This window comes from Danio aesculapii, chromosome 9 (genome assembly GCF_903798145.1).
Source record: "Danio aesculapii chromosome 9, fDanAes4.1, whole genome shotgun sequence".
Lineage (NCBI taxonomy): Eukaryota > Metazoa > Chordata > Actinopteri > Cypriniformes > Danionidae > Danio > Danio aesculapii.
In genome coordinates, this window is record NC_079443.1 from 26149406 (window position 1) to 26161648 (window position 12243).

Consider the following 12243-nt stretch of genomic DNA (forward strand, 5'->3'; position numbering starts at 1 on the left):
TGAGGTTATTTCTACATAAGCAGTGTTTACTCACAGAAAGTTTACTGAAGTGAAGCATACTAGAAGCCGAGTGGTGAATCTATGAGTTCAGCTGACACAGTAAGGCCACTCCACGACGGATCCAGTGCTCTGGAGGCACGTCTGAATTCAGCGCCATTGAGATGACGTAGTTTGTGGAGTGTCCGGTAGTAGAGAGTGTTCCGCGTCTCTCACTGGTCTTGTAGACAGGAGAAATGTAGCACTGGCGCTCTGGAATGTCCTGCTTCTTCATGGGCTTTAGCCAAATCTGCAGACAGACATCATGATGCATAGTTGAGAAGCTGATTATTTGCTCTTATGCAATTTTATATGTTCAGAGTTATGGGATGTTGCTGATTAGTTCATATTTTTTTTTATTAGACATTTAATTATTTAAAAAAGGATTCACTAAGTTACTAAAGTGCATAGGGCGGTGTGACCAAAATTATATTTCACGGTATGTTTTGTTTTTTTATTTTGGTCATTTTAATCATTCCAGTGGGTGGGTTATTCCTGAAAATACACAAAATGGGCTTATAATACATAAACTTAATACTTCAATACCTTGTTACCTTAATACCTTGTTAAATATAATCGGGTTGCACAATAGTGTATTATTGCCAGTATTTTCAAACTCCTTTTGGCTGAGCTGATTCTGATATGTTTGTGCGTTTTTGAGAAGAGTTAGTTTGTAGGTTAATTTACAGAGATCTTTATTCCCCATAAGTGTTCACTTCTCACAATCAATTAAAATTAAACTTGTGATTTTATGACCCCAGTTGATGCTAACTTTTTTCCTTAATTTTAAACAGCAGACCTTAAATTAATTATAAATTTCTCTTGGGGCAGGAACTAGGACCCAGCGGGACACTACTTGGGAGCAATATTGTAAAAAAAACTAATAAAGGGCACCTATTTTACCCCTTTTTCAAGATTTAAGATGTCTATTGTGTCTCCAGAATGTGTCTCTAAAGTTTCAGCTCAAGACACCCATCAGATTATTTATTATAGCTGTCAGAACATCAGAATTTTCTGCTCTAAACACAATGTAGCCATTTTTTTTGCCTGTGCCTTTAATGCTAGTTTTCTCCCTGCCCACCGTTACCACAGTGCGTGCGTTTAACTTTGCACTGTTTTTGCACTGCAAATGTGACAGGATACATGTTCATATCCACTGCTGTATAGACATCTGTTATGTTAATGTACAAAAATAACCTGATTCAAGTCCACAAACCAAGATTGAAGTATCTTCTTTTAGAATTGTACTCACATGTAATTAACTACAAACATGCACTGTTTTAAACTTGTAAAACTCATTCTTGATCACATTTTTTTTATATATAATTATTTTTTAGGGTTTTTCACCTTTATTGACAGGACAGTGGAGATTAACAGACAGGAAAGTATGGGGAGCAGAGAGAGGGGAAGGATCGGCAAATGACCTCAAGCCGGGAATCGAACTCGAGTCACCGCAAACACCTGGGTGCTATATGTCGACGCACTAACCACTAGGCTACTGGCGCCGACTTCTTGATCACATTTGATGGTGATTGATGATCACAGAGAGCTGAACAGATCTTTAAATCCTGGGTTGCTTTGCGCAGCTCCTGTCTTGTTGATATGATTATACGCGTTACTACGGAGACATCTTAATATGTGGCTGTCAATTAATTTGGTGGGCGGGGAAACCGCACTCCTACATCATGGTGGGCCTCAAAATAGGAGGAATTTGAATCCTATTTTAACGTCATAAAATTTAACAAAAAGAGACCTATTCCCTTTATTTATTTATTCATTTTCTTTTCAGCTTAGTCCCTTTATTAATTAGGGGTTGCCACAGCAGAATGCACCGCCAACTTATTAAGCATATGTTTTACGCAGTGGATGCCCTTCCAGCAGCAACCCATCACTGGGAAACATCCATACACACTCATTCACACACATGCACTACGGACAATTTTAGCTTACACAATTCACCTATAAAACATGTTTTTGGACTTGTGGGGGAAACCAAAGCACCTGGAGGAAACCCACGCGTAGAACATGCAAATTCCACACAGAAATGCCAACTGATCCAGCCGGGACTCGAACCAGCGACCTTCTTGCTGTGAGGCGATTGTGCTACCCACTGCGCCACCATGCTGCCCCAGTGTCTTTATAACCCCCAAATTACTGTGGACACACCATACCTACACACAGTTCTGTCCAAACAGCTTCCAAAAGATGGTTTTCATCATAGGTTCCCTTTAATAACAGCAGATACTGAATTACCCCTGTATGATTGGTGTCACAGTCAATAAGAATCTTATTCATATTTCTGTCCAATTTATCAAACAATTTTTAAAGTATTTCTAGGTTGTCTTTAGTTTCAGTGGTATTACCGGGCAGGCATTAGGACCTTGGAGAAGGCTGTTGATCGGAAGAGGCTGTAGAGCCACACAGTGAGACATGTATGTTGTACACAGAAGTTATAGTACTAAACAGTTATTGTTATACTCAGTAGCAGTTAAAAGTCTGTAATGCAGGAAGTTTAATCTAAATCACAGGTAAAAATTCCTCAACTGTCATTACTGACCTGATCTTACTACGAACGGTCCAGGCAGCGTTTTTTTTTTCAGTCTCATGAGCAGCGTCTAGCCCAGGCTCACTCACGCACATGTGAGTTAGCCACACCCACATATTTACATGGCGCGATACACAAGGAATAAAAATCTATTACGTAGACAATTTATAACATTGGTATCAGACGTCAGACCGCCTAACTTGCTTTATAAGGTGGCTGTAAAAGGGAGAAGGATTTTACCAAATATAATTTTTAAGCCTCAAAACCATTTATCAAAAAACTCTTAAGCTGCGTCCAAAATCGCGTACTTCCATACTAAATTGTACGCTAAATTCAGTATGCAAGCTGAGTAGTATGTCCGAATTCATAGAATTCAAAAATCATTATGCAAGAAGTACCCATATGACCTACTAGTTCCAGTCGGTGAGATTCTGAAGTGTGCATCGGATAGATGCTATGCTATCCCATGATGCCCCGCGAGAGAATTCATGAATAGGAGTGAAGCAATGCAACTGACCCGGGTACGGGTTCGTGATCATGACAAAAAGGTGGATGTAGTACGTCCGAGTTCCATTCATACTACTCGCATTCATACTGTATACAACGTACTCTTCTAACGCCCGAGTAGTACACGTTAATTCAAATGTACTACCTACTGAGTAGTAGGCAATATCGGACTCAGCCTTAATATACTTTACAAAGTAAAAGGTACATTAAAAGTTAGCGGGTTTAATATGCATTATGGGTGTGCGTTTGTTTTCAGAGTTTGATGAAATGCTTTCAGCTGAAATTAATGGCCTTCAATAGAAATTTGCATTTCACAGTTTTACCGTGTAGCAAATGCATGTTTAATTAAGTTTAGCTGTCAAAAACTTACTTTGGTAATGAGTTGTCCTAAAATGTCTGAATATTAAACAGCAGTGAATGCATTATTTATTATGCAAAGTGCATTGTGCAGAATATAAAAAGGCCAAATTAACAGTAATCTTTGTTTCCTCTTCATGTTCTCTTAAGAATGTTTACCAACAATTTGAATTTCTGACCTGCTATGGATATATTTAGAACTCTCATTCCACAATGTATTTAAATACAAAAGGATATTACTAATACAGTTTTCAGACTTTCTTCAAGAGGCCCTAAGGTAACGTGTTTCATTTATATGCTGGTATGTAAAGTCATCATATCTAAAGTGAAGAACCTGAGCAGACACATATCAGTTGTCACTATTTTTTTTATGTATTATCGTCCCTTAATTCACTTTTTTTTATTCTGTTGCCGTAAAATGGGAGAAAAAAGTCTATTCTATCAAAATTGCTTCCTGTTTCTATAGTTACTGGTAAAGTTTGCCTGCTAGCCAAATATCATTTTTGAATTGCACTGAAACGAGTATTTCCAAGTTTAATACATTTTGCACACTACTGATCATTCATGGAATGACTTTCTTGTGATTTGTGATCTCTGTGTGTAATATATATTCACATCAGATGATACGCATGATGTCATCATCCTCATTTGAAAGAGATTATAGATTTTACAGCTTCTCACCACAGGCATGGTGTCGTGCAGGATTTTGGGAAATGACTCTGCCAAGCGTTTGGTTCTTCGATCCCATCGGGCACCATCCAAAAAAAGACCACGGATGTAAACACCTTACAGAAGCACAAAGACAAAACGTACAGTGGATTAATAATTAGAAAAAGCAGGTGTACCACTGACTGAAAATATTAGCAAGTTTAAAATATAAGCTTAAAATACATATTTCTTAGCTTTAACAAATTCACCGCTGAAATCAAAAGGCAATGGAAATGTAAGTGATTTTGTAAAGCAATTGTTCAATCACAATTCTCAACATTCCTACTATGCAAGCCTAAGGCCCATGGGTTGGTTCACAAACAGGTTTTAGCTCAAGTTAGGATAAGGTCTTGTAAAATTAGAGTAATTAAGCATCTTTAATAATAAAAATATGACGTCTTTTTTATTTTTTTAAATAAAATAAAAAAATCCATCTCACTGTAACCTTGTAATGCCTTTCACAATGGGCTTGCTTGTAATAAAGGTATACAGAACCTTCCTTCTAATACACACTACATGGTTTGCTTTTTATGTGTATCATAAATCTTTTTGCATTTTCCTTTTTACATTTATTTATTTATTTAGTTGTTTGTCATTACTGTATTGGAGTTGTGTATGCACCCTATACATACACTTGCTGTGCATTTGTGTAAAGCTTGAGGAGTTTAATGTTTGCAGACTGTTAGCTATGTGTCTCGTCTGCTAAAGCCACAAAAGGGAAATTAGTGTTGAGGATGTTTGTTTGTATATTTGTTTTGTTTTTGTTGTTATTGTTGATTGCTTGTTTTCCTGTTTCGTGCAAATTTATTTAAAAAACCCTATAAATAAAGTATTAAGATATATATGTTTTACACATTACTGGTGTGCATTTTGAGACTAATTAATGGCACTAGAATATTTTAACATGTGACCCTGGACCACAAAAGCAGTCATGCTGCTTGGTTATATTTGTGGGGACAGCCCAAAATACATTGAATGGGTCAAAATGATTGATTGAATTTCAAAAATCAAAATCACTGAATTTCAAAAATCATTAAAATATTACAAAAAAATCATCTTCTGTGTCAAAACTTTGTAGATATCATTCCGTAAGTATATCAAAAATAAATTTTGATTAGTAATATGCATTGCAAAACATTAAATTGGACAATTTTAACGGTAATGTTCTCAATATGTTGATTTGATTGAACACTAAGATTCCAGTTAAAATCCAGAGCAAATATTTTACTATCACAACTAATCAAACATTACTGCAAAGCTTATTTATTCATATTATTAACATAATACATGATACAAATAAAGACATTTCCAAAAACTGACCCATGTGACTGATTTGTAGTCCAGAGTAACATAAGTATTTTCAGTTAAAACAGGTCATATGTGCAATTTAAACCTGGACTATATAACCAGGGTATAACAATGTTAAATTGAAACTAAACAAAAAAAAAGTATCCTAAAATCTGTTACCTTACAATTGTTACCTGTTATGACCCTTTTTACAAGATGTAATAATCTATGTATTTGCAGAATTCCCCTACAGATTAGAGGTGTCCAATCCTGCTCCTGGAAGGCCCCTGTCCTGCAGAGTTCAGCTCCAACCAATTCTAGCACATTTCTCTTGATGATGATGATTAGCTGGTTTGGTTGTGTTTAATTAGAATTGGAGCTAAATATTGCAGGTCATTGCCTCATCCAGAACAATCATCAGGCAATTTGCAAAATCAGGCAAAACGCTGCCGTGGAATTTCTTGCCAGTTCAGCACTGATCAGGGTAGGAATCTGTATCCCAACATACAGTGTCTCAACGTTTAATAAAATGTGAGCTGACTGAAAATCTTTGACGATAAAATCAATAAAATTATTGGTTTAACTTTATTTTGATGGACGCGTTTTGTTGAATTGAATTTACATTGCTTCTATCTTGCATCTACAAGTCAGAATTATTAAACCACCTGAATTATTAGCCCCCCTGTTTATTTTTTCCCCAATTTCTCCTTTAATGGAGAGCAGATTTTTTCAACACATTTGTAATCATAATAGTTTTAATAACTCATTTCTAATAACTGATTTATTTTATCTTTGCCATGATGACAGTAAATAATATTTTACTAGATATTTTTCAAGACACTTCTATACAGCTTAAAGTGACATATAAAGGCTTAACTAGGTTAATTAGGTTAACTTGGCAAGTTATAGTAATTAGGCAAGTTATTGTATAACGATGGTTTGTTCTGTAGACTATTGAAAAAATATGGCTTAAAGGGGCTAATAATTTTGACCATAAAATGTTTTTTTTTTTTTTTATTTAAAACTGCTTTTATTCTAGCCGAAATAAAACAAATAAGGCATTCTCCAGAAGAAAAAATATTATCAGACATACTGTGAAAATGTTTTGCTCTGTTAAACATCATTTGGGAAATATTTAAAAAAGAAAAAAAAATTCAAAGAGTGTTTAATAATTCTGATTTTAACTGCACATACCAACTAATACTCAATAGATTATAATTAGACTGTTAGGTTTGGATTAGGGTTAGTGTAAGTTTCTTATATTCAGTTAAATGTCTGTTGAAGGAGCAGTATCAACAGATATTAAGCAGACAGTCTACTGACACTCAAAAGAGAAGTATAATTGGCATGTAGTTGCTAACTTTTAGTCAACAGAATGCGCAATAGGGACCATCAAAATAAAGAGTTACCAAATTATTAATCATTGATAAAAAAATTACATGCAAATTTGAAAATTAAAGATTAGATTATTGTTTTTTTAATTATCATAAATTGTTCTAAATTTGAGCAGCCTTTTAGAGAATTACTCCCTTTAGAGTGGACTTTGTGTTTTGTTACTTTGCAGATCTTTCTCATGCTACATTCTGCAACATAAACTGCATTAATTAATCATTAATTATGCACTGTTAAAAGTTAAAAGTCTGTGTATAAATCATAACATCCCCTTTAAATTCCTGCAACAGCAGATTTTTTCTTCGACAAAGACTACAATTAATACATCTTGTTTAAGGCTAAAGACTGTGTTATAGTGACTAATGCGATGTCTCTTTGCAAGGACACAGGCTTACAGTAAATGGATGTCACGAGCATTTAAAGTTCAGCTGGAAGTGTTATTTGACTGCTTGTAAGCTTTAAAAGATTTAAGCACCTGCATAATGTTCTTAATAATTGCTGCATAAGAGCACTCTGTACAAATTCCTGAAAACAATACTTTAAAAAATGAAGCACTTTACACCCTTGCGCAATAAACATCGCCTATTTCCATTTTATACACAGTGACTTAACTTTTAAAATAGAGTAGACACAACAAACTCCCTGTTAAAGTCAAGCGCACACAAACAGCCTCATGCGGTGTGATGGGACTCAGAGAGATGTTTTTTCTCTGAGAGATGCTCATCATGTACTGATGAAAGAGCAGCAGGGGTCTGATGTCAGAGCACTGTAATGTTGACTCTGATTGATGGCACTCAGACACGGCGAGGGGTTAATGAAACTCTGCCTCTCTCTTTCCTTTTGTCGCTTGTTACCCATTTCCCTCTCATATATTTTACATTTCATGCCTGTCAGTACTTTATTTCTTTGTCTTTCTCACCATCCTCTGGTGGGTTTTTATATTCTTTGTCCTCCATGACTTCAAAGTCGAAGCTGAGCAGGTCAATGGGGATGGTGTATCTCCGGGCGTAATTCTGCTGGCCTCCAGTGAGGAACGCCTGAGTGAAAAAGAAACCGGACATCCAGAACACTGCAGGCATGTCGTCCACGTACCAGTCCTGGGTCAATGACACAGATGATATTATTTTTAATGCTTAAAATCAAGAAACATGTACAACTCAATTCTAAGGGCATAACTTTAAGGCCAAAAATAATTTTGGAATGTAACAGGCTCTAAGCATTTCTTTCATCCAAGGGAAAGGCACTTGTATATTATATTTACAATACAGTCTTTTGCAGAAGCTGTGATGTAATCTGAGTTTGCTGAATGCGGGAGTCAGTTGCATTTCATGTGATTTTCCCCTGGCTCACAATGTACTCTAGAATGCCTTCTGCTTTATCTTCCTTATTTATGATTGTGCAGTATCCCAAAGACTCCCAAAGAAAACAACTGAATTGAAGTCTGGACTTTGAACTAATCACTAGAAATTATTAATACGTACAGAACTGTGGTTTTCAAATTCAAATATTCAACAAAAAAATGTTATTGAAAGAAAGGATAGCAAATGATTTTCTGCCTTTCAAAAATTTGAGGCCAGTAAGAAGTGTCTTGTTCTCTCCAAGGCTGCATTTTTTATTTGTTTAATTATAAAACTTTAATGTTGTGAAATAGTGTTACAATCTAAAACAATTTGTATAAGTTTGTTAAAAGTTGTGCTACTTAATTTTTTTTTGTTAAAGCTGTAAAACATTTGTTAATTATTAGTATTTCTTTGCAATAGAATTTTTTTGTAAAATATATATATTTTATTGACCAATTTAATGCATCTTTCTGCAATAAAAGTGTTAATTTCTATTTTTATTTTTATTTTTTTTATCTAAAAACTTACAGTCATGTTAAAAAAGTTAGGACACCCTTTTGAATTTCATAGCTTTCCATATCAGGGCATAATTTTATATATATCTATATATATATATATATATATATATATATATATATATATATATATATATATATATATATATATATATATATATATATATATATATATATATATATACATATATACAATTGAAGTCAGAATTATTAGCCTGCCTTTGTATTTTTTTCTTTTTTAAATATTTCCCAAATGATGTTTAACAGAGCAAGGAAATTTTCACAGTATGTCTGATAATATTTTTTCCTTTGTAGAAAGTCTTATTTGTTTTATTTCAGCTAGAATAAAAGCAGTTTTTAATTTAAAAAAACATTTTAAGGTCAATATTATTATATATTATTATTTTCTTGATAGTCTACAGAACAAACCATCGTTATACAGTAACTTGCCTTATTACCCTAACCTGCCTAGTTAACCTAATCTAGTTAGGCCTTTAAATGTCACTTTAAGCTGTATAGAAGTGCCTTAAAAATATTTTGTCAAATATTATTTACGGTCATCATGGCAAAAATAAAATAAATCAGTTATTAGAAATGAGTTATTAAACTATTGTTTAGAAATGTGTTTAAATAAATCTTCTCTCCATTAAACAGAAATTGGGGAAAAAAATAAACAGGGGGGCTAATCATTCTGACTTCAACTGTATATGAATCAATATGGTCCTTGGCAGATCCTAAAAAGGCAGGATAGACTTTGACTGGATTATTGACCATCTTGATTTTTATTCCAGCTGTTTTGTTGTAAATTTGCCATTATTGTCTTGTTGCATGACTCAATTTTAGCTAAGCTTTAGCTGTCGGACCAGCATTGTGTTAGCACACAACTGAAGGCTATCTGCTAGAACTTCTGTTAAAGTTCAGCAAGGCATTTAAATAACAGTGTCTGACTTATTTTTTAATGCCATATGTTTGTTTCATTTTCCAAATTTTAAGACCTGCAAAAGATCAGACAAATTGTCCTGATTTGGAAAAATTGAAATTTCCTAGGTTGCTCTAACATTTTCACATGACTGTAGTTTTTCACATGACTGTAGTCAAGAAACAATGGTGGAGTGAAAGGTACACTTTTGTAGATGTTTTATGATTGAATGGTTTACCTGTAAAAACTTTAGTCTTTCAAGAAAGTCACTGATGTAGCCTCCCAGTGGTTTGAGGCTGGGATAGGATTTCTTCATCCACATAGCAGGGATCCGGCCCTTCAGAATGCTGCTCACTACTTCCTCAAGTTCAGCTGACATTACCACCAGGCCCTATGCCAACACACACAAGTTTGTTTTTGTGAACTGTGGGGACATTCCATATGTTTCCATGTATTTTATCATGAACAAACTGTATTTTCTATTACTCTTCCCAACCCTATCCCTAAATGCAACTCTCACAGGAAAATCTGTGCAATATTACTTTCTGGGACAAAAACTGTACTGCATAATTCATAAGCATTTGGAAAAAAGGGGACAATGTCATCATACTGTAAGTCACCTTCCCCTTGTCATACCCAAGTGCTTATACATATTTGTGTTCCTTATTTGCCACAAACACACACACACACACACACGCACGCACGCACGCACGCACGCACGCACGCACGCGCACACGCACGCACGCACGCACACACACACACAAACACACACAGAGACAAGAAAGGAATACTCAATGTAATATTAAACTGTTCGGTATGACTTTTTGGTTTTGCATTAGTTTAAAAATTGCATTTTGCATTTCCCCCATGCCTTTTATAACTCTCTGTGTGTTTGGATGTATTTAGAGACAGGTCCACAACTCTCCATGAGTAAATATCCAATAAGAGAGTGCTGGAGTTATGGATGCTTACTTTGGCTTAGGGGTGCCATGGTTCTTGGTAAAAAAAAAATCAATAAAATAAATAATTGAACTGCACCATTGTCTACCTCCGTTTGACACATTTTTGCCCTGCGGTTCATATTGAATCTGATGACGTGTCTAATCTACATCGTAATAATAAATGATCAAGTGTTAAACAGAGTTATTGTTTCATTCGATAGAATATGCATTCTGGCTACCAAATACTTTATAGATGGCATATTGTATTCACATGTGCTTTTACTTGTAGACAGTTTTTTCATTATTTTTATTTGGTAGTGTCCTATTTTTTTTTTAATTACCAAACATATAATATACTAAACTGTACTGAAACTGTGACCCTGATAACTGTGAGGACTCTATACCATTGCACCCCAAACACACACATACTGCTTTTGAGTTGAGTTTCACCACCTTGATCTTTCTAACTACCAAAATTGTTTTAATTACTCAAAATCTGTAAATTCCTCAGGTTTACAGTTTAATGCCATTTTCTCTTCTCAGGAAAAGTTTTGCTGTCTTTTTCTGCCTTTCTGAGGGCTGGTTTCAAACTTTTTGTATTTTGTGTGGTGTAGAGATATAAGATCATGAATGATAATGAAAAGGTGAAGGGGAAAATGAGAGCAGGAATCAAGCTGTAGTCAGAGGAGATAAAGGGATTACTTAGGGTTAGATTATAGGATAAGGGTTCACAATGTGTAAATGATGGCCAGGGTTGTGATCTCAGCATATGCATCCCTCTCACTCTGTGGGTGGTAATGCTAACTGGGATCAGAACTGTCAATCAAACTAAAGGACAAGGAGGCTCAGCAGGAGTGCAATGTGTTAGGACATGCCTTGGGGCACCATGAATCGTCTTTATATCTTTCAGCAGGGAGCGAATGACAAAATACTTCTTTTTGTTATGATGTTTTTGCCTTGCCTCCATATATATATATAGTTCATGTAGAAAAAAATACATTGGAACAACACAAACAGAAGCATCTTTCTTTTATTTCTCCCCACTCTTCGCAATTCACACAAATGAAAGTAGCATTCATTAGAAAACAACTTCACTTATTAGGGAAGATGTTTAACTATAGTTGACTTTCTATCAATTAGCTTTAGCCAGTCTGGCCATTCCACTTTGACCTCTGGCATCAGAAATGCATTTTCACCCACAAAACTGCCAATCACTGAATATTTTTATGATTGTTTGTGAAAATCCCCAAAGATCAGATTTTTTTGGGAAAATTTAGCTCACCTTGTTAGGTACCAGCAACTATGCCACACTTAAAAACACTTAAATTCCCATTCTTCAAATTCAGAGGTTCAGTTTGAAGTACACATATAATCAAATCTAACCATATTGATTTTGTTAGCTCACACTGCTAGTTTTGTGGTGAACAATTAATCTGTACATGTCATTAAGAAAAAAAATGTTTGAAAATGCACTTCCTGTTCATTTTCAGCTAAATTCGGTCAGTCTGAGGTAATTGGCATGATTAACATACCCAAACCGTTTTCCTGATCTTTCTGAATGAAATGTCTACTTTACTACATCCAATAACTCGCAAGCCATGCCCATTGGTTTCTCATTTAATATTCTGTTTCTCTAAGAACTGCATCACAATATGAAAAAAGGTCAAAATACAACAAGGCACTAGCTTTTGCAGCT

General features: G+C 34.9%; 1 protein-coding gene across 1 annotated transcript in view; it reads right to left on the reverse strand.

Annotated features, from left to right (window-relative positions):
- Window positions 1-5: 5 nt before the first annotated feature.
- The window catches only part of dnah7 (dynein, axonemal, heavy chain 7), a 134453-nt gene continuing 122215 nt past the window's right edge, over window positions 6-12243 (reverse strand). The window contains exons 62-65 of the mRNA XM_056465310.1: window positions 9845-9997; window positions 7752-7929; window positions 4127-4230; window positions 6-286 (exon numbers count right to left, since the gene is read on the reverse strand). Of these exons, the coding sequence (XP_056321285.1) occupies window positions 80-286; window positions 4127-4230; window positions 7752-7929; window positions 9845-9997 (642 nt within the window). The 3' untranslated portion in view covers window positions 6-79. The remainder of the gene's footprint in view (window positions 287-4126; window positions 4231-7751; window positions 7930-9844; window positions 9998-12243) is intronic.